We start from the raw sequence: 26168 nt of genomic DNA on the forward strand, positions 1-26168 counted from the left end.
GTTAATCATTCGGTCATATAAAATTGACAGATTGTCATAAGTGACGGACTACCAACTGTCCCATTGCAAGAACAAAAGAGAATCCGAAAATTTATAAAAAGTAAAACGTGTAGATATGTGCTAATTAAACAAAAAGGTTCAAGGATAGACTTTAGCCCCCATGGAGGAAAGGAGACAAACTTTTACTTGAAATGCCCCACATAAAATCCCTGACCTTATCCTAAAAAAGTAACTTTAAGCATCTTGAAACTCAAATCCTTTCAACTCATTCCAATTATTGATCTGGACATGTCTATTATACATGCCATATATTTACATGATGCATGTCATAATATGATAAGGTTGTTACCTGCTTGTCCTTCCACCATCATAACCAGTTGAATATGTTAGAAAGACCCTTTCGAAGTATAAGTAGAAGAGCTCCTTCGGTCTTTGATCCACTATCGAAATTCCGACCACTCCCAACTCAATTAAGATCTCAAACGGTGTAACACTGTTCAGATTAGGTGTTGGACCTCTAATCTCTCCAAACGAACTTGAACTTGACATTCTATCATCTCTGAATTTTGCAATTATTATATCTCCCGCATCAATAACATCGAATTGCAGTCCAAGTTCTGCAGAACATGATCCAGTCCTTTCCAAATCAAGTTTCCAAATTGCACTGATATCATCAGCACTAAGCTTAGCATCTAAAAACTTATCGCCATATGGATCTTCCCAAGAAAAATTAGTTGTTGACAGAGGTTGCAACTGAATCCAGGCATCTTCACCAAATCCAGACTGTCGAATGCTAATTTCTTTGTTTTCCGTTCTGTTCTCAATTCTGTTCCAAGATCAAGCAAGCATCTGAGTCAGGGATTTACAATGAAATATGGCAAGATAGTGAATCTACAATGTGAAACCTACTATGTCATAGTTTTCTTTCATTTTTTTTTGGGGGGGGGGGGGGGATTGCATGTTCATATTCTACATCTGCATATACTCATAGCTAAAAAATATGAATCGGTGTAATAATATAATAAGGGAAACCGTAAACTGGGCAAGTTTCTTGTGTAAAAAGGAGTATTTGTAGCTCAGGGAAGAAGGCTTGTGTAAAAACTGACACTATTAACTTGTGTATTGAAGAGATACTCATACAAGAGAGTATTTACACACTAGTGATAGTTAGTAACTGTTACACTTACCAATAGAATCTGTTGGTAACTGTTACCAACTGATCTAACAGCTAACAGAGCAGCTAGGTATACAACCAAGAGCTAACATTTACACTTCAGTTCTTAAGCTAACAACAATACATACACTACAGACAAAAGGATTAGTTTTAAAATAATGACAACATTGAAGCACATATTATTAACAAAAGAAAAACAAATCATTTTTTTACCTTGGAGGTATATTATAAAAAGATCTTGTGTCTTCCCCTAACATATTAAGCTTTTGGAAGATTAGTTTATGATAAACCTCGAGTTGTAAAAATTAGCCACTCCAAATAACATCAAATAGGCCATATCGTTTCACACACATCTATATTGTTCGTACATATAATGAACAAAATGTCAAGAGAGGATGCTGTCAAATAAGAGATCTTATATGAGTCTTAGCCCTGAGGTGCTAGCAAACCATAAGAAAAAAATTCTACCACTTATAATAAGAACTAGATATGAATATCTATTTCGCTTTTGTAAGTAAATGATATATGACAAGTGTGGTTTAAACATGCATATCAGTACCTGATAGGACCATCAGTAGATCCAAGACGGAATACCACGACAAATCGGGATCCTTCTTCATATCCACGGATTTCAGTTCTCAAAAATTTTAGAGATCCATCATTCATCCTCAAAACAAGAGAAATCGTGTCTTCTCTTGAAATTTGAAGGGGATATGACCAATTGGTACTTTCTAGTTTCACCTAAAAGTACAAAAAGTGTATTAAAACTCAACCAAATGATGGTTGTGCACAGGAAAATTGAGAACAATCAATATGATGAGGGGGAAAAAATATAGCCAACACATAGTGCAGAAACTTGCATTGTCATGCTTCTTAGCTAGGTAGTAGGTATTCAAATGATTTTACATTCTTTGATCTGATGACATCTTGATCCGTCTTGTTTAAAGGTAATTAATAAATTTTATATGTAGCCATATCATAATAATAGAAAATTAATAACACTCATTTTTTTTTGGTAATTTACAATAATTTAGGTTTACAATGGGTAACAACATCAATGTAAGGAACATAATACATAACAGTAACAGAGCTCCCATCAATTCATATTCACTCAATGAAAAAATTATGAGTATATGTTTAACAATACCTTTGACAAAATATTCATTTGAAATTTAAAATTCTGCAAATCTTCTATCTTTATGCCCAGAAGGAGAAGTGTATAATAACTTAAATGTGGTCAATTATTGCAACAATATATCAACTGTGAATTGGAGCCAACCTGGAGTTTTTCATTTTCATTAATTCCTCGACATACAAAGGAAACCCTCGAATCAGAAGCACGCAAAACCTTTGGTTCATCTTCAGTGCTCAACTTGATGAATATATCTTCACCAGTTCTATTTGTGAAAGTCATAAATGGCCGAACAGAAATTACCTGAAAAGACATTCGCACATACAAACAAGAGTATTACACCTTGACTGGGTGATAACATTGATGTTAAATTTGATATTCTATAAGAACCTTAGTTGGGACAGACTGATAGGGGCATGGTTTTGTAGAAATAATAAGCCGCATGCAATTTCCATCACCATCGTACGCATATATATCCAAAGAGCCATCCTAAGGGGCAAAAAAGTCAAATTTTAGAAACACTCCGCAACTACTTGTTTGTTAATAAATAATTCTTGACATTACCATATCACCAAGAGGCGAAAGATCTTTAACAGGTCCAAAATGCTCATTTCCTGATTGAGCAATAGCCACTGAAAGTGCTAACATATTAAAGTTTAGAGCAGATACAATTGTATGGCCATCATATATCTCCTCTTCAGTTATTTCTTCAAGGATTAACCCAGTTCCCTTTTTATTTTGAAATTGAGCAGCAACCTTTGGCACATGTCTTTTTCTAGACATATCAAGAATCCTGAATGTAAGTGGAAGACATCTAGCTACTCCCAACCAGTAAGGAGCATAGACTCTAATTGTTTTAGCCAGCAAGGTGTGCTCCTTGTCATAGTTTTGTTCAAGAATGATTTGGGTAACCCTGCACATTAGGAGATGTGTGAGATGGAATTGGTGCAAATTAATCTGTCCCTCACAGCCTCACAGATAGATAGATGCCAAAAAAAAGTAGATAAATTTATTAAATTTAGAAAAAATGATGTACTAGATTAGGAAAATTCTAAATGTCCCACTTCCAGAACTTAACAACCTTCCAGATATTGAACTTCTCAAACTAATTGTTTTTGCTGGACTCCCATGAGGATGAGATATAAGAACAGCTTCCTGTTCAGAAAAAAGGGGGTGAGGTATTAATGTCATAATATGGGTAACAAAACCAAGTATAAAAACAAGGAAAAAAGAGATATTGACAGGCCCATATCTTACATGTACGGGAAGCCAACCCCTCTGCGGAAGCAAAGATAAGAACAAAGGGTTCCTAATATCCGAACTGTATATCTGCACAGTATTTCCAGGTGAAAATACACCTCTTGAGCATGCAAGAAAGTGGCCACTTGATTGCATTTCAAGAACAGAATATTCAGCAGCAAGAGGAAGAAAGTTGCTAATTATTAGCGGGGATTTGATCACCAAACACCAATCCTGAATAGCGTCAGAATGGATGTCTTTAGAAATCTCTGTTGCTTGTATGCTTACGCAAAACCACAACTTGTGGGAGCCACCTGACGTTCCATGCATCTCACTGCAGCACAGCAGTTCCTCTGACTCCGAAAGATCTGAAACACAGAGGTTTAAGCATTTCTCCCCCTTACCAGTATCCTCTGATAGCCCAGGTTTGTCCACTACAGTACTCCAAGAATACTCATATGGGTTTGCTGAAGTCCAAGGCCTTAACTGCAAGAAATATCGGATAGATTGTGTCAAGCCAGATAGAGGAAGTGGAGCAATTTCTCCTGGTTGCAGTAGCCCGACAGAAATTTCATGCTTAAGATCATCTGCTATTAGCTTCCTGCTTCTTAGCCATCTCCTCTGCCTAGCAGCATTAAAGGATTCCTTTGGATCGGAGGATCCAGGCCATCTCAAACTCTCAAAATCAGGAGCATAACTCCAGCAATCAGAGGTATTGGTAGATTTTGTATCCAAATGCCAATCATCAATCCATTCCCAACCAGGCGGTAGATCAATTTCAGGAAAATCCTGAATAAAAAAATAAACTTCTTAATAAAATGTCATATTAACCAATGACAACTTAGAGAAAGAGGATAAGAAATCCTACTGAAACAAGAAAGAAAAAAAATAAAAAAGTAAATGAAAATAGCATCTAAAAAAAGGTACCCAATTTATTTATACTTTGCGAATAGATTGGACAAACCTCCTAAACTAACCATAAGACTGTCACCAACATAGACAGTTAGACACCAAAAATTGAATTCTACCCATAAAAGATGTAAGGGATGAAGAACTGTGGTACTACACTGCATTCATACATCTACAACAAAGAGGTACACTTGATAAAAATTGCCTGATACCCCTTCCTCCAGAGATGTTTGAAATAGACGACAATAAGGTTTTCCAGAGACTGTACAAGTCAACCATTAACATAATGGTGCCACATAGCAAAAAGTTAAACACGACTAATCTTTAGATAAGAAAGTTTACAAGCTTGAGTTTTGCCAAGTTCTTAATCATGATACCCATCTGCTCCTTGAGTTGATAGCAATTGCCTGAGCAATGTTTATTGAGCTCAACATGCAAGAAAAGTCTTCCTTCCAGAAACAAAAACTTGCATGGAATGTGGCTATAAAGACCCTATTAGATAGCATACAGCAGGGAGTTCTAGTGTAATCTTAATCAAATCCCCTGCTAATCCTTGCTCTAAGCTACTAGTGATTAAGGCACGAGTGCTTGATCGTTCTTAAAATTTGGGTTAGGCTAAGGTAGAGTTCGGGGTAGAGTTAGGCCTAACCCGAATTCTATGATGGAATCAGAGCCTATCCTAGATCCGTTTATTGGAGACTTTCCATATATGGGCCATCCGCAAATGTTCAATCTTGCAAATTGCACGCTCCATATCTCCAACCCAGGGCATGCGGTGGTGTGTTGAGAAGTCCAACATTGGCTAGAAATATGGCTAAAATAGTCCTTGTAAAGAGTAGAGCAACCTGAGCTTTTGGTGTTGAGTTAGGCCTAATCCGAATTCTAAGAATATTTTCTTAAACTTCCTAAGCATCTCATATCTCATTGATCCTCTCGACCTCTCCTCTCTTACAGAACTAGTTGTCTCTTACAGAACTAGTTGTTTCCAACATCTGAAAAAGAGAAAGTTCTAAAACAATTATGAGCATTTTGTATCTGTTTGTAGCTTGGTTAGTAAAGTAAAACAAAAGGACAGAAATAAGTAATTAAAAAACAGTTCTTCATCACAAGGGAAGACTTTTATCATTTACCTGATTGGATTTTCCCACGTCCGACACATGCTGCCCAGGATGACTAGAACAACCAACCCAACCAATGTGTGGAGTTAACTTTTGAATCTCATAAAACTCATCTGTCTGAATTTGGTCCCTTTTTGTTTGGATAGATTCAGAACCACTTGAATTTTTCAGCAAACTCACTTTCTCCGATGAAATTTTTGAAGCAAGGCATAAATCAAGTACAAAATTTGTGTTGTTACGAACAGAAACCAAAGATCGAATATTTACATATCTATTCCCATCCTTTACACTAGCTTCACTGGCAACAACAACATTACCTAACCGCCAGCAAGCAGCGGGGGCAGCATAGTTTAGCCTTACAGTAGTCCAAGGACCTTCTTTGCTGGGACTAATTTGAATAAACCCAGATTTATGGGCGTCATTGTCAGAGTGTAGATTGTTATTATCAATTTGAGAACCTTGCACTAGAACGGCACATCGTAATTTGCAAGACTTCTTATAATAAGCATCCTGAAATCTCAGCATGACATTATTAACATAAGTATTACTAAAAAACAAATTGAAAAAAAAAATGCCAAATCATACACAACATTCACCATGGAGTTTTCTGCAGACAAATCTATCCAGTTCAACATATTGGCAAGATTTTGGGAATATGACCAGTCCTCAATAGTTCTTGCTACCTGGTTCAAGGAAGCAGAAAAAAATCCCATGGGAACACCTACAAAGAGAAGACCCTAATGAAAAACATTGTTCAACTTATGGACTCTACAATACCAAGGGAACAAACACAAGTATTAGTAACCCTTAGCAGTTCCACATGATTTCTTAGAACCAGTGACAGGAGAGGATGGTGTGACGACACGCGCGCAGAGAGCCTGGTTGGTTGGAAAGCAGTTAGGGCTTAAACCGCGGGGGTCGGAAGCTTTGATGCTACGGGGTTTGGAAGCTCAAATTCGTGAAAATCACCCTCACCTTAATTGACATGACGGGGCCTTGTCTCACTTGGAATGTACGTGGGCTAGGCGGAACAACGAAGAGGGAGGTAGTGAAAAAAAAAAAACAAAAAAAAAACTATTCAACAGTTGAAGCCAGAACTTTTGTTACTTCAAGAAACTAAACTAAATGAGCAGCGGCAGAGAACATTAGATTTCATGGGTGAATGGTTTACAGATGAGTCATGTTGAGTGTACACTCTGTAGGAATGGCGGGTGGCTTCATGTGTTTATGGAGGGAGAACAACATCCATGTCCTGACAGGGTGCTGGATGCAGGCGAGGTAATTTTTCAGCAGTTTGTGCAGGTGCTGTTTCTGCTGTTGCTCTATTGCTGTTGCTGTTTTGTTGCTGCTGGTTTGCTGTTGCTGTTTTCCTATTTGCTGTTGCTGGCTGCTGTTGGCTGATGCTGGTGCTGTTGAATGTGTGATGTTTGCTGTTTTGCTGAGGCTAATTGCTGATGTTGCTGTTTGTGCTGCTGTTGTTGCTGTTTTGTTGTTGCTTTTAATGTTTTGCACGAATCTGGCTACCATGGAGCTGTTTTTTGAGTCAGACTTCTTATGAGTATAGAGTTTTTGTATTTTGTAGCAGAATGGCTATCCCAAGCTTCTGGTACTCTTTTTCCTTACTGGGTTTTTTCCCACTGGGTTTTGCCTAGTAAAGTTTTAATGAGGCCCTTGCTTGGGACGACGTTGATGCCATTTTGCGGGTTGGTGGTGGGTTAATTATTTGCTCAATCGTTTGGTCATTGTACTTATCCTGTTGCTTGTTTGTGCACAGGTTACCTTATATCTCTTAATAATAATTCTACTTTCATTTTCAAAAAAAAAGTATTAGTAACTTTATGATGAGTACTTGGAGTCAGTTAGTTAGTTAAGGGTTAGCCTATAGAGTTTGTTAGTTAGTTAAGGCTTAGCCTATAAATAAGGGAGTGTGAAGAGGGTTTAGGTATCTTTGTGAACATTTGGGAAATTGGGACTTGGGAGAGTGATGAGTCTCTCGAATACTCATCTGTTTCTTGTACATTTCTTGGTTGAATAATATCAGGGTTCCATCAATTGGTATCAGAGCTCCGATCTTGGAGCTGTGGTAGCCAGAGAAGAGCATAATGGAGAAGATTCCAGAATTTGATGGAAGAGAGGCTTATGGATGGATCATCATGGTAGAGCAGCACTGCGAGGCCATGGGAATTTCTGAAGAGAAGAAATTCTCAGAGGCGGAGAAGGCTTTGACGCGTGATGCATTCTTTTGGTGGTATTTCTGGATAAGACGAAATCAGAGGTCAACATGGTGGGATTTTGTGACGGCATTGCTGAGAGAATTCGAACCAGAATTGCAACCATACTTACCAGAACCAATTCAAGATTCTTCAGAGCAAGAAAGCTTGAAGACCAGAGAAGTCTGGGAGGAGGAAGAAACAACTGATTCGGTGGAAGCTAAATCTGAGGCCAATTCAGTGTTGGCGAAATCAGAGATCATGCCATATTCGCAGGAGAATTCTGAAACGGAAGCATTGCAGGAAGACTCGGAGTTTGCAGCGGCGGCGGAGCGAACAGTGGTGGCGTCACGGTGTCAATCCGTGGCCGAGGTCGATTTCAGTGGTTGCGTGTTGACGTCGAAGCGTGAGGACGTAACAGACGAGGTCATCTTCTTCAAGCGGTTGCAGGAAGGTTCTTCAATGGAGAAATTGCAGATTTGCAACATTCAAGGGAGGAAGAAGGTGGAATCAATCGTTTTGTCCCAAATCAGTGATTTAGGGTTCGATTGGGAGAGACGGCCGCCGCGAAAACCGCCAGATTCATGTCTTTGCACGGCAGAAACTGTCAATCGACCGTCGGACACATTCTTTTGTTGGACGGCGGTCTCCAATCAGACCTCAGTTCTGTGCTCGTCGATGGTTGCCAACCGACTGGAGCCTGAGTCGCCAGACCGCAGTGGTGGTGGTTCACGCTTCATCCTTGGCGATTCTTGCAAATCGGAGCCACCAGATTTGGTTGAGACGGCGGGGTTGAGAGATTGTAGCTGCGAGTTAAGAGTTCGCATGGAGAAAAGGAAGGGAAGCTCGCTCATTTGCACGCCGGTAACCTCCTTACGGCCGCCGGACCTTGCAGTTACGGCGGTGGACGCAAGTTTCCGTCGTCGCTGGTTGGGTGTGGTTTTTCAGTTGTCTTCACACGCACATGCATTCACACGAAGCAGAGCAAGGCTGGCTCAGCTAGATTTTCCAGAATTGGGTCAAAGTTTGACAACAAGGCCAAAGCCCATAATGCTAAACCGAAGGAACGGGCCCAAGAGGAGCGTAAAGCACTTTTGTTTCTCAATAATCTACAGACCAGTTCATTCACTTACTCTAATGGGCCAGGCCCAACTGTTGGAACTTGGAATGTTTTTTTTTTGCTTCAAGGAGCTTGTTTTTTACCCCACCTTGAGGACAAGGTGGATGTTTAGGGGGGAGTATTGATGAGTACTTGGAGTCAGTTAGTTAGTTAAGGGTTAGCCTATAGAGTTAGTTAGTTAGTTAGTTAGTTAGTTAAGGCTTAGCCTATAAATAAGGGAGTGTGAAGAGGGTTTAGGTATCTTTGTGAACATTTGGGAAATTGGGACTTGGGAGAGTGATGAGTCTCTCGAATACTCATCTGTTTCTTGTACATTTCTTGGTTGAATAATATCAGGGTTCCATCACTTTAGCACCCCCCGGAACAATACTAGATTCCAGATCCGTATCAATTGCAGGAATCTGTACTGATATTAAATAGTTTGCACCTAATTCATAAGCATTTAATGTCACTTAGGCATGGATGGAATTTCAACGATACCTTTGCTCATATCTGTCACAATTAACTCCAAAGAGTAATGGTCCTGTAAAAAAGTATAGAAGCTGAGTTTTATGTAAGCTACTAAATTGGAAAAGCAAAATAGAGACTAAGAGGATAAACACAAAGAGCATAAGTTTTTGGTCTTATTCTAGCCATAATATAATATCTAAATCTAAGTAGAGCAAACAGATCCAAAATTTGAGTGCACATTCAAGATTAGAAAATATCCAAATAATCTTAATCCAAATGATTGACCTAGAGAAAACAGAAAAGGCTACAAAGATTCATATCAAGTACCAGAGAATCAACTTTGAAGAAAAATATTTCATTCCACTTGACTAACTCAAGATCCGAAGGCAATAAATGTTTTGCCCTTCTTCCACATGTGCGTGCACTCTGTTGATGAACCAATGCATCAGTAGCGCGGCTCTGACTAGGAGAAAGCCGGACAGCCACTGTGCATTGCCGGGCATCTGAACCTTCAACTTGAGGGAACTGCATTAAAAATATGAGAAATTTGTAGGCAGCTGAATAATAAGCATGGTAGCATTGACGGTTCTTAAATCTGATCATTGGGTCTGCCACAGGCCTATATCAAATATAAGATGTATGCCACAAAAAGCATACCTGTGCTTCTGCAATGATGACTGTCACCATTGTTCTTATCTTTCTACAAAGTTTACCCTTCAAATGAGATTCTAGCATATTTTTTGACACAGGAACTTTCACAGCCTTCATATCCCCAGACGGCATTCTAATTATATTTTGCAGACCCCTAGCTTCAGTAGCACGGATATAAATATCCTGACCAAGTTTGTTTTGAGGGATTATATAATAATTCCTTTTGTGGACATTGTCCATAATAGAGTTTCCACCATACGTTGGAGAAAATGCATCCTATTAGATGTCACCAACCATTCCCGCCCCCAAAAAACAGAAAACGTGTCATTATGTAAATACAGGTAAAACAAAAACAAGAAGTGTAAAATGGAGGAAGTAAAATACAATGGGAAAGACAGACTTCAAGAGGCATAAATGGGGGAGGTTAAAGGGAATTTACTCTATTTTTATAAGATTCATGAGCATGGCTTAGGTTATTCCAGCTTGCATAAGCTTGAATGATCATATTAGCATTAGAAACTGAAACATTCAAATTCAGATCTCGGGTTGATGTCAAACGTAATTGAGAGGCTGCTGCTGGGGCATTGAGGTCATATTGGTACCTACAGTACAAATAGATGTAATTAAGGAAAAAAGAGAAACTGGAAATAAAATAAAATTTTAATACATGCAAGCACAACATTCAAAAATTAAAAATTGATTCAAATTATTAAAATAGCGAAATCATACTATTTGTGACGACATCTAATGGGAAGAGGGGAAATTCTAAAAAGAGATAAAGCCTTTTACAGGAAGCTGGTAATTTATTACAAGAAAAAGAGATGAACTCCTCAATTACGCAGACAGATATTGTATTACTTCAAGGGTCTGAACTTCACTCGCAAAAATGCCCTAACTCTAACTCAATGACCAGATAAACTTCCTCTCTTACCCTCCTATAACAGACATTGTCCTGTCCCATACCCTTTAAATATCACAGACAAACTAATTTCAACTAACTATCTAATTAGGTAACTAATAGTGTGGGGCTAACCTAACAACACCCCAGTATAAATTCACCTTGTCTTCAACCAGAATCAGTTCATTAGAAAAAGAGTGAAGAAGAAGCTTCTATTATTTCTCTTAAGTCTTAACAGAATCATACAGTTGAGAGGTGGTTATATAGGAAGCTGTGACACAGCTGGCATAACCGCCTAACTCTAACAGAATCAGAAACCTAATAACAAAAACTATACAATTGCTGTTAATACTAACTAGCTAACATAACACCCTCATAAAAAATTAAAACAAAAAACAAAAAAAAAACTAGCTAAGATAACATAACACCCATACAATCACTCTCATATAGTTCAAGAAAATACCATTAAGGTATTTGCGGGCTGTTCCCCATAAAAGACCCGCATACTCAAATTTCTCCGTCATATTACGGCATACTCAAGTTGGGTTTGGTGAACTCACCTACCACCACCACTACTAGCTCTAACATAACACCCTCATAAAAATTAAAAAAAAAACAAAAAAAAAAACTAGCTAAGATAACATAACACCCATACAATCACTCTCATATAGTTCAAGAAAATACCATTAAGGTATTTGTGGGCTGTTCCCCATAAAAGACCCGCATACTCAAATTTCTCCGTCATATTACGGCATACTCAAGTTGGGTTTGGTGAACTCACCTACCACCACTACTACTAGCTCAAAGCCTTTCCCTCCATGGCTACCAAGACAGCTGACAACCATTTCTACTCCGTTACTGCCTTAACCTGAAAATATTTTTCCACCTTATTGACCCACCCAACAGGAATCCTCCCTAGAGAATAGATAAGTCTCAGGCTTTCCCCAATGATCCTTGTTAGAAACATAGTATAAAACCATTCGTGAGTTTTCACCCAACACCTTCAACTTTTGATAGCTGATTCATGATTGTTAACAGGGTCTCTAGGACCAAGTGGTCTGGAGTTTGATCTTTGTTGCGCCCATTATTCTTATAAAAAGTTGAATTTAAGCACAAGGTAGGTAGGCTTATGCATTGTCCACGCTTCAAGCTTACTAGGATTTTGCATGCAGGGGTGTGTTAGAAAAATATAATATAAAAACGGTTCATGTATCTTCACCCAATAACTTCAGCTTATGGGATAGTTGGTACATGACAACCCTCATGATTTCCTTGGGCACTCCCTTTAAGAATCTCATATCTTCTTCAGTTGTTCCGCTATTCTCAAAAGCATCTGACCATATTCCTCACCTTCGGTTTCTTTGTGTCTTGTGCACCATGATTTCCAACAGTTATTCTTTCCCCCTCAAGGATGCTTCTTACACCTCATAGTCCTCCTCATAGGATCTCTGCAAAGCAGCAACCATGTTCACTCCACTTGCAATTCCATTTGGTGAAAGTGCCTTTCATCAAGCTCTCAAAGTCTTGGAAACTTGGATACCAATTGACAGGAACCTAGATAAACTCCACCAATTGAGGGTTTACACCTTCCTTTCCCAAAGGCCCCAACTCTCGCTCAATGACAACCTCTTCTCCCCTCCTACAATTTATCTACATTTTCATGTCCTACCTTTTCTAACTATCTCAGGGTAGCAAATTTCAATTAAACAACTCATTCTGGTGGTTCTAACCTAACAGGCTCTAATAAAAATTACGGATTAAAGCTCCTTTCCCTTTCTTCTCTCTTTTTTAAACATAAATTTCTTTTATTGAAAAAGGAGTTTAAAAATAGACAAGGACAAGAAAATGAAAACTACAACCAGGGGAGGATAAGATAACTTCCAAAACAGAAACATTAAGCCAATTTATTCTGATATGAGGAACTACAATAATTTAAAACCCTAGGCGCCCACAAAAACTAATAGTATATACCTGTTTGGTTCTACTTGTATACACTGTTAGATTCTATTTCTGCATTAGTTGCTGTATTTTCGCTACCATTTGGCTCTACTAGGATCACTGTTGTCTTATATTCCAAAACAAAGATAGTGATCAAGCCGGTTCAAGTTGTTTCAGGTCAATTTCAAGGCAATTTGGCTCTAGCTTCAGAGACTGGTTCAGTTTTTCATCCCAGATATTTTTCTATGAAAATTGAGGTCTCTTAAATTCAAATATAAGGCTATCCTAGCTGTTTGAAGCTTCCAAAATGTCGTTCTTGATAAATTTAAGTTTTGGCCTTGTGCTTCAAGAAGCTGCAGTCTCTTCCACAGGTCAGATCTTTGCCTTTAGGATCGGAACCCAATCGTAAGTTTGTCTATTACTTCTGAATCATTTCCACCTCCAGGCTTTCCCAATCATCTCAGTGGTGCAAAGCCATCAATCTAAAGGTTCTACCTTTCTACTCCAGAGAGCAATTTTAGACAGATGCCTTCCCTTACTCCCACATCTTAATCATTAAGATCTAGTTCAAAGTCGATTGACTGACCAACTCTCATTTTTAACCAAAGCTAACCATTGCTCATATCATAACAAAAATTCAAAATCATGCCCTTTAACATTTTACCAAAAGCAATACGTAGCACAAAAATTCCATAATTTGTAAACATAAAGCTTACCTTAGGAATCCATCTACTGGCTCAACAAGAGGCTCCCAGGCTTCATACTTGTCATTATATGACCTGGCAGCCAAGGAGAAGCCAACAGTGCAATTCATATACCCAGTTCTTCCATGCAAACTGAATGTTATTCCACTCAAAGATATATTGAACAAAGGAACCATCTGTCAAATTTGGGGAGAAAAAAGGCGTAAATATAAGAGTACAAAGGATTAATCAAATTTCAACAAAGTTAACAGAAATTAACGATTACCCGTGTCCAGGATAAAAAATCAAAGTTAGGAGGACAAAGCAAAGGCTTTCACACATTTCAATAATCCATGATCAACAGAAATACCATAAAATTTTCAAAACAAGCATCATATTCCTTCCTTACATCCAATTTTTTCAAAACAATTAATTATATTTGCCAATTGCCATACAGATTTTCAATCAAATTGTGTTTGCAGTCAATTTTGTTCAGATATTAAATCTAACAGCCTGCCACAATTAGCACTTCTCTATATTCAAAGAAAACATATAGATAAGGACCCATTAATCTTAAAAGCTTAAGCTTTTAGGAGATTAGATATTCAGTTATTATGCTACAGAAAGCTACATTATAGGGGTTTTATCCTCACCAAACCACTGTAGTCATCAAAAAGAGCTGTTGAGAAGGTTCCAATTTCAGCATCAATGACTGTAACATCTGAACCGCTTGGTATACTAAAATCTGCTAGCCTCAAAGCAAACCTTCTTGGGGGTCTTTTAAAACCACCACGAGCTATAAAAGTCCCCAACTCATTGCCAACAGCCCATATACTGAATGGCTCTGTTACATGTTTGGCGTCAGATGTATCCCATACACTTTCTTCCAGAAATTTATCTCCTGCCACCAAATCACTGCGCATGCATCTTAATGTGCTAAATTCATTTTGCTTAGGTTTCCCTTTACATGCAACACAACCCAAGGAAACAAAGCCAGGAGGAGCTTGTGGAAGCCAGAATGATATACTTTCCATTCCCCTCTGCTTTTTTATTTGTCCAACAAGTTCAAAATCTAGGGGAGTTTTAAAAATATTTTCATCACTGGAATCATGAACAACAATGCAGGTGTTTGGAGGCTCAAACCTAAAAAGTAGAAACATTGTATCAGTTCCCATTAATTGTGAAGAACAAGATAAGCAATATGAGCTAAGCTATTATGATGAAAAGAAAGAGCACTAAGTTTGAAACCCACCCTTTAACAGCTATATCCCCAAAATATACCATTCCCATTGGGACAACTGGACGCCATACGGATAACTTCTTTCTCGCGTTTGATCCCTGATTCCACCATATTAACTGAAAGCTAGCAACAGGTTCCAGACGCCTATTAGAATTTGCATCTGAAGACTGGTCAAATTGCAAGGTTTGATGTCCTCCAGAATGAGCAAAAGAATCTGGACTATTTATTGCTGTCGGAGATGCCATCAGATAACCATATTTAACGAAACGCAATTCATATGCTTTACCCATCAAACTAAGTGAAATAGGATCTACTGGCAAGAAAGTGCCAAACGAATTATCCACTCGCCAAAATGCCACATGGGATGATGGTCTGCAATCAAGAAAAACAAATATTCAAATGATAAAAATGCCACAATGTTGTGTCTGATTAACAGTTAAAACAAATTCTGTTAGTAAACAACCCAACTTCACGTAAAAATCCATGACACTTGGTTTCATTTATCTCAGAAATAATGCTCAACAGGTAATTTAAACAGTCAAGCCAGAAAGTACTAACATTGAAACTAATTAAGAAGTTGTGTTTAAATTCTTAGGCATAAAATTGTAGCCAGAACTTATGTGTTACTACAGAACTCACGATTGAAAATTTCCACTTACATATCAGGTGTGCCAATTATGATACAATCTCTTAATGAACATGGAGACACCGAAGAAGACGGGATGCAAAAAACAGAAGATATTGGGGGTGGTGTCCTTCCACGCGAAACTATACAGCCTACTGCAACATAACCTTTGGGAGCTTCAGGGAACCATATAGAACAGCCACCATCATCCTCACTTTTCCAATGTAACTCGAAATTGTCCATTTTTTCACCATTAATGCCCACAGATGTTAAAGGTGGCCAAATTAATCTGAAATTAATGGGTCTCTTAACTGTTAAAGAATTGGTATTTACTGCAAGAACTCCTTTCGTTGGTGGCTTGTCTCTGTTGAGCAAACACACAATATTAATTTTCATGCCTGTCGGTAATAAATCTGTCTAAATCAAAACGAATATTAAGAACATTCACTTACAGTGGTGTCAGGTAGTCACCAAGCACAGCAAAACCAGGAGGAGCATGAGGCCTCCAAAAGGCATAAGTTTGATCAGTACGAGAATCTGCATGGTGAAACAAATATGACTAGTCTTAGACACATTTGTCAATTACACATTGCAATAAAATAGAGAATACAACATACTTTTTATGGTTCCAACTTTGTCAAAGTGAGAGCAAACAACTGTCATCTTCTTTGATGTCATCCTTAAAAATGCTAGAATATCATCTTCCACCGCCAGAAATAGTCTCAATATACTGAATGTGAAATTCATGAAAACATCAGAAACAGATAAATGGATATTGGTCTTCCCAGAAGCATTTGAGTACTTCAAGCTTGTATCAAATGGCTCCAAAATCCTGATTCCATTACTCTCCATAGTCAAACCAAGTATATCTGCACTCATCTCAGTATTACTTCCTTTCAAAACAAGCCTAGAAAAGGAAAAGACATAAAAGGTCAGTCAACCCCACATTATTGAATTCCTGCATGTAAATTTCTGGAAAAACAAAAACCATGGGAATTTTTTTTATTAGGAGCCCAAGCTGATAATTGTTTATTTATAAGATAAATATAGATTACTGAAATGGCTTTCAAACAGAAGCAAAAAGAATTATTTGTTTAAGTTGTGAACATGAGATTTGCTAAATGAACTCTCAGGCCTCAGCAATTGCATTAACAGAACAAGGATAACATCATTTGGTCCGAAGTATACTTTTGAAATGTTGCCATCTATTTTCCTGCGATTGACTGAAAATAGATACAAAACACAATACCCTTAGGTTATTGTACTTACTTCTATTAGACACAAGATGTTTCAGCATATCAAATTGGTCAATCAATTTCACTTTATAAAATTAGCAATAGGACCCAATGACAAAATTAAGCCACGAGCCAAAGGGTCAAATTTCTAAAAAGGTTTAGGCTTTTAAATGGAGTCAGCTCGAAGATCTCTAACAAACTCTTTGGACTTCAGACTCACAAAACACAAGCCATTCTACATTTTACAAATTGCTGATCGTTAATTATTAAAAATTAGGGTGGGTCAGAGATCAAGCTCCTCAATAATTTGTCATATCACTCAGATAGGCTTCAGTTAGATGTCAATGGATCAACTCTATTAAAAGATTACATAGGCAGAGGCCCATGATTAATTTTATATCTCTTAATACTAGCAACATTTTATGTAGCAATAATAAAACAAATAAACAGAAAATGTGCCACATTGGTCGAAGTGGAAAAATTCATGTGATAAGTGACATTCACAAAAGAGGAATTCACCTGCAAAAGGCATCCAACTGTGCAAGAAGAAGTTTGTTAGACAGGTTTAATGATTCTCCTACATCTTTTGATGTGTTATAAAAAGTAAGCTCCGGACCAACAGCCTGCAAAAAGATATTATCACATGATAAGACATGCATAAAGTAAAGGCTTTAACGAGAAACATGTAATCATAACCATTTCTTAATAATACAATCCTGAGTCCCGATGACGTATCTATATGAAAAGGACTATTTATTGTATAGCATAATGATAATAAAATGTTAGATACAGAATATGAGGCATGACCTAACTCCTAGAAGAATAAGGTTTGGAGGGTATATGGCAGAGGAACCAAAAGCAGGCTAGGGGGTTAGTTTTAAGCAAGCAGTTACAGTGGCAGAGAGGAAGTTTGTTAGGGTTCTAAATATTGGGCCTGAATTAGTTTATTAGGTTTACTTTATTTTTACCTTTTACTTTAAGAGTCTATCTTTTATTTTAGGAGTTTATCTTTTATTTTGGTAGTCTATCTTTATTTCTTAGTGGATAAGCCTACCTTTATTAGGGTTAATTTATTATAAATAAGAGCTGTCATTAGATTAGGGGTAGGATTTGAGTATTGAGTTAGTGAAAGGTTTTAACCTTTGTAAAGGGAATTTCCCTTGTTAAGAATTCCTTCTTCGGTTTCCATTTTAATGATAGATTCAGTATTCTATTCAGATAAATTACATCTTTGCCCTTTTCTAATAGTGTTTGGCTGTTAGGATTCCCCCAGCTCTAACAAAGTTGGATGATTAAATAGGTAGGCATAATAACTATTAAAAGTGTTTAGCTTGCAGACAGACTGCCAAATCAAAAGTAAATATGAACTATGAACCAGCATAATAACTATTCACATAGATAGGCTTATCAAACCACATTACAAGCACATAGACTAAGTTTAAAAAACAAACTGTCTGCATATATTTTCTAGCTTATAGATTGCAATTGAATTAACATGGCATCAAGCCCGTTTGAACAAGTGGTTGAGAGTTTAATTCCCATTAAAGGAAAGAAAGAAGCATATTAGTTTTTTATAACATTCAATGCACTTATTTTTAACTTTCTCTCTCTGTTATATTTTTCTTCTATCGCACTGATAAAATATTTATATGAAAAGAGAAAAAATAACACAAACTAGGTGGAGGAATAGATATCCTGCTCCAAAGAAAGTTGAAGGTTCTTTACAATGTTCTGAATAGAATAGTAAGAACATGCAAAAGCCCCCCAATAATTAGCCTTCATTCTCAGCCAGAGGATGTAGCAATCACATTGGCTCAGTGGATGTTGCTAACAATAAACCTCCTATAGCCTATGAGAGTATAGTAGAGTAACTCTTGTGTGATGTAACTGCTAAAATGTGGTTAGTTGGTAGTAACAGCTTCTGTTAGTCAGTTTATTTAGTTACACGGAAGTGCTAAAGTCATGCAGCTGAGACCTGCCTCCTCTCAGGTTATATTAATCTCTCATACACACTTACTGTTCAGTAATGAAAATTTTGAAAACACAGTTCTCACTTTTCTCTCAAATTCTCTCAGTCTGTTTTTCTTCCCAAACAAAGCTACACCTATCCAACTCTCCCATCATTTGCTATCAATCATGTTATCAGTAATACCAAGTGCATGAGTATTTATACTTTAGCAACACTAACCTGAAGTTCAATGATCAACTCCGTAGAATTGCTAACAGCATTATTCTGAGACGGTACTTCATCCACACTTCCTCTCGAAGACCTTGGCTGAGGACTTTCAACTAATCCTTCCAAGTACACATGGTCATCTTTTAAAACTGAATAGCTACTATTTGCTCCAAGAAAAACACAAGAATCCAAGTAACGTCCTCCCTGAAAAAGCAAAAGCAATATAATTAGTTTTTCTAGAATACACTGAAATATTAAATTTTTGAAATAGTTGAATAAAGAAATTAATAGAGTGAGACGACAAGACCTTGATAACAACATTTCTGAATTGTAACTTCTTCCCATTTCCAACATATATTATAGGCTCTGAGCTAGCTTCTGAGAGATTCAAACCTTGTATATCTTTTAAATACAAAATTCCACCATCACCATCATAAATGTAATGATCAAAACTTTCATAATCAACTATCAAAGGCTTTTGCGGTGAGAGGGAAAATTCAGCACAGGGTTGCCTGTAGATTGACCTATCTATGATGATAGCTTCCTGCATGTGAGACCTATTGCCTTCTTCAGATGATAGCATGCTGCTGACAGTTGGTACGAAAAACTCAACAACAGCAAGAAGAAAATCTAATGCAACGAGCAGCTGAGGCCTCTGGACACACAAAGAAACAAATGTTGAGTCCGGACCAAATTTCACATCAACAATGAGCATCGTCTGAACTGGGTCAAAACTATCCCCCTTAATTAAGATACTATCAACTGAGTCTTGGTTCTGATGATATGAAAAAGAATTTAGAGGACTGGCTCCAACATTCTCAGGCTTTCCTATTGCTAAGCGAAATTGTTGTTCAACTCCCTCACGATCATCAAAAACACTGAAACCTTGTAGTGTTGCAGAAAGGAATCCATTTCCTGCTGTACTAGATTTATACAGCAGCCATGCACTGCTGACCTGCGCAAGAGAGAACCAAGGGTTGAATCATACAAAGATTACCTCTTTTATTTGTTAGCATCTTCGATACTGTAATTAAATCCCTCAATTTTGTACTAGAAAAAAAATTCCTGCAAATTTTATCATTAATTAAAGTTAGTGTTCCAACCCTTTGTTAATCTATCCCGATCTTTGTTTGCGAAAAGTTTATTACCAAGACACTCCTAATTCACCATATCCAACCAACAATTAAATGGGCAAATGTAGTCATTAAAGCTCTCATACCCACAAGGTTCCTTCACCTAAGGGACAAGCTCAGAGTCTGATCACAATCCTGTGCCACACTTGCTTAAGCTTGAGGGTGGGATATTACAATAAATTCGGTTGCATGTCCAAAAAGCCTCCATCAATGGCTCATACCTGTTTTCATTTAGGTGGTTATAACAGTCTGGGTTAGTTTCCCAGACCATGTCATGTACTATAATATCTGATGTACTAGCTATGAATGAACTATACAACACGAATTTCATTTTTTTAAGATCAATACACTCAGTTTTCTCTCAACCTTGCCTTCTTACAAGCTTAAATCGTGGATAATGCTTAGTTAGTCCCAGGCCCAACACGCCGAGATTTAATTTAATTATAAAGAATGTGAGTGGCAAGGTTTAAACTCCGAACAATTATATCATTATGGCTCTAATACCATGTTAGTTGTCAACGGGGAGAACATCCTAAGTTGTAATTAACTTAAAAAGCTTATCCCAGCTCCTAACAATGTCAACCTCGACACGTCCTTAAAAAATCCAAGAGTACAAACCCACAAACATTCAAACAAGCCTGTTACGTACACCAACTGCCCAGCCTCAGTGAATTTCATCGAGCTTCAGAATGTTAAGCATTAATCTGGAACCATGAATATATATTATTCTTTTTGTTCTCTTAAAATTTAAAATTCTTTCTCTGTAAGAAAAAAGTGAACATATATAATTATCTCCTGAGTTATCAAATTTGATTCCACCAGAGGAAAAAAAAAAAAAAGAACATCCTAAGTTGTAATCAAAAAATATATTGGTCGAAAAGACAAAGTACCTGAACAGTGGCCAGGGATGCATCTCTGCTTATCCCTGTATATAAGCTCAACTCCACCAGATTTATGGACACCCAGATTTTCAGCAAAACAGAAGCTTCAACATCTGTAGTCACTGAATCAGCACCGCTTGTAACCTCAGGGACTATATCATCGGTTGCCCCATTTAATGTCTTGGAGGAATATTGATTCAGTGGTGAAGGAATATCTGGGACCTCAGAAAAGTTAGACACAGCACACTCGGTAATAATCTGATATTCTTTATTTGACATTGCCGCTTTCAACTCTTCCATCTGTAGAACCACAATATCCAATAGAAGACACCATAAGGATAGCGAGCTAATAGAAATAACGAATTATATGGATACTAGTGTGGAAAGTAAAGGAAATTATAAAATTAGTCTTTGAAAGCATGGCCATTCAATTATGGGGCACAGTCCATATGAAAATGAAATATATTACCTTAATTATGATTTCAATACTTGGAAATTGATGTGATAAATCTCGGAGTGACCTATGAATAATCACAGATAGCCCATTCACATCCTTAATTATACTTTCGCCTAAGTCTGTTCCAGTTCCAACATTTAGGTTGATGTCTTCAACCTACACGCCAGCAACCATTTTTTAATGAAAAAATGCAAGGAACTCAAGTGCACAAGGGTCCAACATGATAATTGGAGATCCTTTCTATTTCTAACCTTGTGACTAGTGACTGTAAATCAATCATATCATCAGTAACCAATCTCACCTGGACCATCAAAGTTTCCAAGTGCACTGCATTGATTTCACTTTTACTTCCACCAATCCACTGAAAGGTGTTCCTCACAGTTATATGAACAATGTCAAGCCTCAAGAAACTGTGTCAAAGAAATAAATGGATGTTAAAGATATGAAAACCACACTTGAGCCATTCATTGCCTAACAGCTTATGCTATTAGATTGAGTAGCCATTTAACATCAATAATATGGAACACTACTTCTGCTGCAATATATTAATACGGATCCTATTACTTAGTGATGAAGTTACAAGTGAAAATGAAAACTATAATCTTCAGCTTACTCAAGGCTGTCTCTATTCCGAGGCATTAATATTATAGGCTTCCTGAGAGAAAGATCAAACTTAACAGCAGGTGATCCTTCAATGTCACTTGCTGAAAACCACTTCTCTGAATTTGTAACTTGATCTGTTACTTTGACAACACTTCTCGGGCTATTTGGAACAAGACCCATAAAATAACCAACTATCTGCACACATTTGGACACATTAAATCTTATAGGTGTACATAAAAATAAAATGCATAAATCTCAAACCAATTGATAACATACCTCTTGCAAAAATCGATTCAGATAAACAATTCGCACTTCTGAAAGCTCACCAAAAAGACTAAAATCATAACCTTCATAGTCTTCATCATCGCAGCTAAATGACGTGAACTCCAACTACATGAACATCCAAATATTTAACAATAAAATCACTATATCAAAACTAAACATTGCCAGTTATAAAGCAGAGATTCTTTAGCATTTGTTTTTACATTTGTATCTTATTCACAAGTAAAGATTTGAAAACTAATTAACTATCAAAAGCAAAACCATAAAGATTTGCTCCAATGATCCCTTTGTTGATATCTTCCATACAGTACAAAAATGCCTCAAGAGGCACCCATTTTCCAAGTTATATAGCAAGGAAAAATCATTGGAATGAGAACAAAATCTTTACCAAGTTGGAGATCAACACTCCAGGTATTTTCATTATACATTCTTTACAAAAATATATTTCATTAAATTTTCTCAAGGCTGGGTGAAGAAAGAACCAATGATGTATACTTTCAGGGATGAAAATAAGATGAACAAAAGCTTTCAGCCTTTCACTTGGGGAGTGAGACAGCAAAGAACACAATGACACTTCTGTTTTTGGATAGAAGAAACTCTAATAGGAGAGAATACATGATCAAAAAGAAGCACAATAGGGAACCCTCTTAAGACGACTAATAAGAAAACCAACAACCAAAAGGGGGGGAAATAGCTAAAATAGGGCAACCTGTTGTTATAACATATGAAGCTTCCGTCATGATGGGATCCAGTGAAGGGTTGGACTTGGATCCACTGTAGGTCTATTGTACGTAGTCTTATCTTGCATTTGCAAGAGGCTAATTTCACAACACAAACTCATGACCTCCTAATGTAGCAAATACAACCATTGTAAAAAAAAAATTAAAAAAAAAAAAAAAAAACAATCAGTGCTGCAAATACCCATTAAACCCTTAGAGACCCAGAAGAACCCATGTGCGGAACACTAAATACAGGGTGAGTTCATAATCTTCAGCATATCATAACTAAGAAAACCCTTCCTTCAATAGTTCTATCCCCTCTAAACAAAGAGCAGCAAATTACAGGAAATAATGACACTTCAACTCAAAGCATATCACATCTTAAAATGTAACATGGAAAGTAGGATAAAGAGATACCTCCACAAAAGATCTTCCCCCAGGATTTCTCATATCGCATGCCCAGTAATAGAAATGACTGCTGGATAGGCTGTCATCACTTATTTTCAGATTCCCCAAGGCTGCTTTAATACTAAAGGAGGAAGGGAAAACCTTAATCTCTGCAAGCAAACTTTCTTGGGACAAACAAGCAAGCTTGGTTTCATTTTCCTTCATCAAAAGGATTTGGGCCTGGGCCATTTTTAATGTGAGACTGAACATAACCCTGGACTTCCCTTTTCCAAGTAAACCCTTGACAGCATGTTCCTCAACAGTTGTAACATGTAAAACATCCAAATCATTTGATAAATCATTTTTTACCATGGATGTTGAAGAGCTGTCACTAGAAGTTGCCAGGTTTCCATTCTCAATGTTAATAGAATTAATAAATTCCATAATGGCTAGGATTGTTGGTCTGCGACAAAAGAATGTCAAGGTAGCCAGAGTCACTATCACCTGAAATGAAATAAAAAAATGCTTAGTGAAAAACTCACACAGAACTTAAGGCAATATGTTAAAGTACATAACACCCACCTGCTTATCTATATTATTATACCGAGTAGAGTTCTGGTCATAGATGATTATTTGCGCTTTAACAAAACTCTCCAATGTGTCATTCAGTTCATGTTCCTTAGTACTGGTAGAAGGAGCATCAGTAGGAAGAAGTCCAATAATTCGACTGAACTTTGGGGGTTCCAGTGATGAATAATTGAATTTTATCTCATTGGAGGAACTAGATGGGTACTCAGATGTACCTCCAGGAGACTGCATATAAACATCACTGTCTGCCAAAGTCTCAGGTGCCTCGTAAAATTTATCATCAGATTCAGTAGGAATTAATCCGCTACTTTCAACATTTTCTCTCATGGTATCATAGAATAACGATTTCTCATCTGCAGCTCCAATAAATGATCTAGCCAAATAACGAGGCTGCGACGGTTGGCTATAGCAAACTAAATCTTCTACTTCCAAAGACTTCAAGATAGTGCCAATGAAAATGTCATTGTCTTTCATAGAAACCTCCACCTGTTTAAATATAAATGCATCAAAAGGGGAAGACCAGAAGAACAAAGCATTCAATTAAGAAACAATAAACCAACTAATTTTACCTGACCACCTATTGCTCGAAATTCAAACAAACGCTTCTCTTGGTTTAAAAGCACCTTCATTAGACTTTGATCAGGCTACAGCAAGATACACATTGTCAATATATGTAGCAATTCTGCAATTCAGATCTGAAACTAAAACAAGAACAAGGCAACAAAGTGCACCAACAAGCTAACCTGATAACTATAACTGAAGCAAACCTTTAATTCATCAAGAACACCTGTTACAAACAATCTTTCAGAAATTGCTACATCAATCACACCCTGATTATCAAGTTCTGATTCAATATCATCATGATCTGAAGAGGTTTCCGATAGACCAGAAATAGGGTCAGTACTCTGCACATATAAAATGTAATATCAACATATAATGTTAGATAACTCTAGCACAATGCTCTACTAGATACATTCAAACAATGGTTGTTAACACAGAAATTATGAAAACTACTTACCCAAAGAAAAGGAAAGTCAAAGATATCAAACAACCAATTAAACGGTAAAAAAGGCCTAAAACTCAACTTCCAAGTAAATATAGCACTAATGTTTAAGAAGTTAAATAAATGTTATCCCTATATATGTAGTAACCCCATTCTACTTCTCGATGCAGATGTTTTTTTCTTAAAAAAAAAATTGAAAATGGAGATTTTCCAATTATAAGCAAGAATCTTCCCTGTTTAGAAAATTGTATAGACCCCACAGAAGGTGCATGAACATATGGAGATGCTAAAACTAGATAGTTTAAATAAGAACAGAAAGACAGAAAACCTGACATGGGGAGCTTGCTATCAGACTGTAGTATGCACACATGTTTTTTCCATTCATGTTAAAAAATTATATCAAGATTACAAAAAGTATAAAACTATTCTCATCAGAGAGGGAAATGGAGATGGAGAAAAACAAACCGATGCATAATAAATAGCCCCTTGTAAGCGAGTATGCCAGGTTTTCCTTGAATCCTCATTTTCACAACGTAAAATCAGTGCATTTGTATCCTCCACAACCTACACCCGTTTAGTGATGGTTATCAATAGACATTTAAACCTCTACGGGAACAACAGCAAGATCAGATTCCCAGTTTTCAGATAACATAAAAAGAAAGATTACCTTATTGTTGGGTCGTGTGGGACTACAAACAACCAAAACATGCTCTACATCACCAACAAATTCTGGTGGAACCTGATATACTTGTTTCCCTCGTAGGCTATGACAGGCAGATTACACAGGCTCTTAATGACATATACTAAGCTAGAAGATTCAAATAACAGGCAACGAAACACTTCAAGTACATATTTGAAAAGAGACAAAGAAAGACTTGACAAGAAACAAGTAATCTGATCAAAAGATTTCGTACTGATTAATAGAGTATACACTCTGTTAGGCAGTTAGGTAGTTAGAAGCTGTTATGTTTTTGTAACAGCAAGCTGTGACTTGCATACTATAAATAGCATAAGCTACTACTGTTGTAACTACCAATAACAGAATATACAATTCAGTTAGATCTGTTTTTTCTCTTCTCCATTTTTCAGTTCTTTAGTGTGAATTTCTTTTTCAGATACCTTCACAACCACGGATCCTGTTTTCACATCAATCCCATCTCTTTGAAACTTGTCATCGGCAAAAGCCGTGATTCTTTTGTCAAACATGCTCAAGATATGATCTCCAGCCTCCAGAAGTGTAATTTTAACTATATCTTTTATCCCAGGATATAAACGGACCAAATCCTCATTGACAAAATCATGAAGTGAGGCTGCAAA

At 37.1% G+C, this 26168-nt stretch overlaps 1 protein-coding gene across 1 annotated transcript in view; it reads right to left on the reverse strand.

The window, feature by feature from the left end:
- Nucleotides 1–26168, reverse strand: part of LOC130740996 (uncharacterized) — a 47457-nt gene that overhangs the window by 8603 nt on the left and 12686 nt on the right. Inside the window, exons 20-52 of the mRNA XM_057593748.1 lie at nt 25519–25615; nt 25317–25415; nt 24592–24753; nt 24418–24492; nt 23843–24334; nt 23291–23764; nt 22149–22262; nt 21883–22067; nt 21571–21679; nt 21282–21425; nt 20822–21112; nt 19106–19753; nt 18811–19002; nt 17142–17245; nt 16005–16294; nt 15840–15924; nt 15422–15751; nt 14775–15134; nt 14176–14665; nt 13556–13719; nt 10443–10605; nt 10010–10279; nt 9680–9877; nt 9383–9425; nt 6169–6293; nt 5585–6082; nt 3564–4334; nt 3388–3461; nt 2871–3219; nt 2697–2795; nt 2454–2609; nt 1734–1915; nt 350–826 (exon numbers count right to left, since the gene is read on the reverse strand). Of these exons, the coding sequence (XP_057449731.1) occupies nt 350–826; nt 1734–1915; nt 2454–2609; nt 2697–2795; nt 2871–3219; nt 3388–3461; nt 3564–4334; nt 5585–6082; nt 6169–6293; nt 9383–9425; nt 9680–9877; nt 10010–10279; nt 10443–10605; nt 13556–13719; nt 14176–14665; nt 14775–15134; nt 15422–15751; nt 15840–15924; nt 16005–16294; nt 17142–17245; nt 18811–19002; nt 19106–19753; nt 20822–21112; nt 21282–21425; nt 21571–21679; nt 21883–22067; nt 22149–22262; nt 23291–23764; nt 23843–24334; nt 24418–24492; nt 24592–24753; nt 25317–25415; nt 25519–25615 (8310 nt within the window). The remainder of the gene's footprint in view (nt 1–349; nt 827–1733; nt 1916–2453; nt 2610–2696; nt 2796–2870; nt 3220–3387; nt 3462–3563; nt 4335–5584; nt 6083–6168; nt 6294–9382; nt 9426–9679; nt 9878–10009; nt 10280–10442; nt 10606–13555; nt 13720–14175; nt 14666–14774; nt 15135–15421; nt 15752–15839; nt 15925–16004; nt 16295–17141; nt 17246–18810; nt 19003–19105; nt 19754–20821; nt 21113–21281; nt 21426–21570; nt 21680–21882; nt 22068–22148; nt 22263–23290; nt 23765–23842; nt 24335–24417; nt 24493–24591; nt 24754–25316; nt 25416–25518; nt 25616–26168) is intronic.

This window comes from Lotus japonicus, chromosome 2, assembly GCF_012489685.1.
Source record: "Lotus japonicus ecotype B-129 chromosome 2, LjGifu_v1.2".
Taxonomy (NCBI): Eukaryota; Viridiplantae; Streptophyta; class Magnoliopsida; order Fabales; family Fabaceae; genus Lotus; species Lotus japonicus.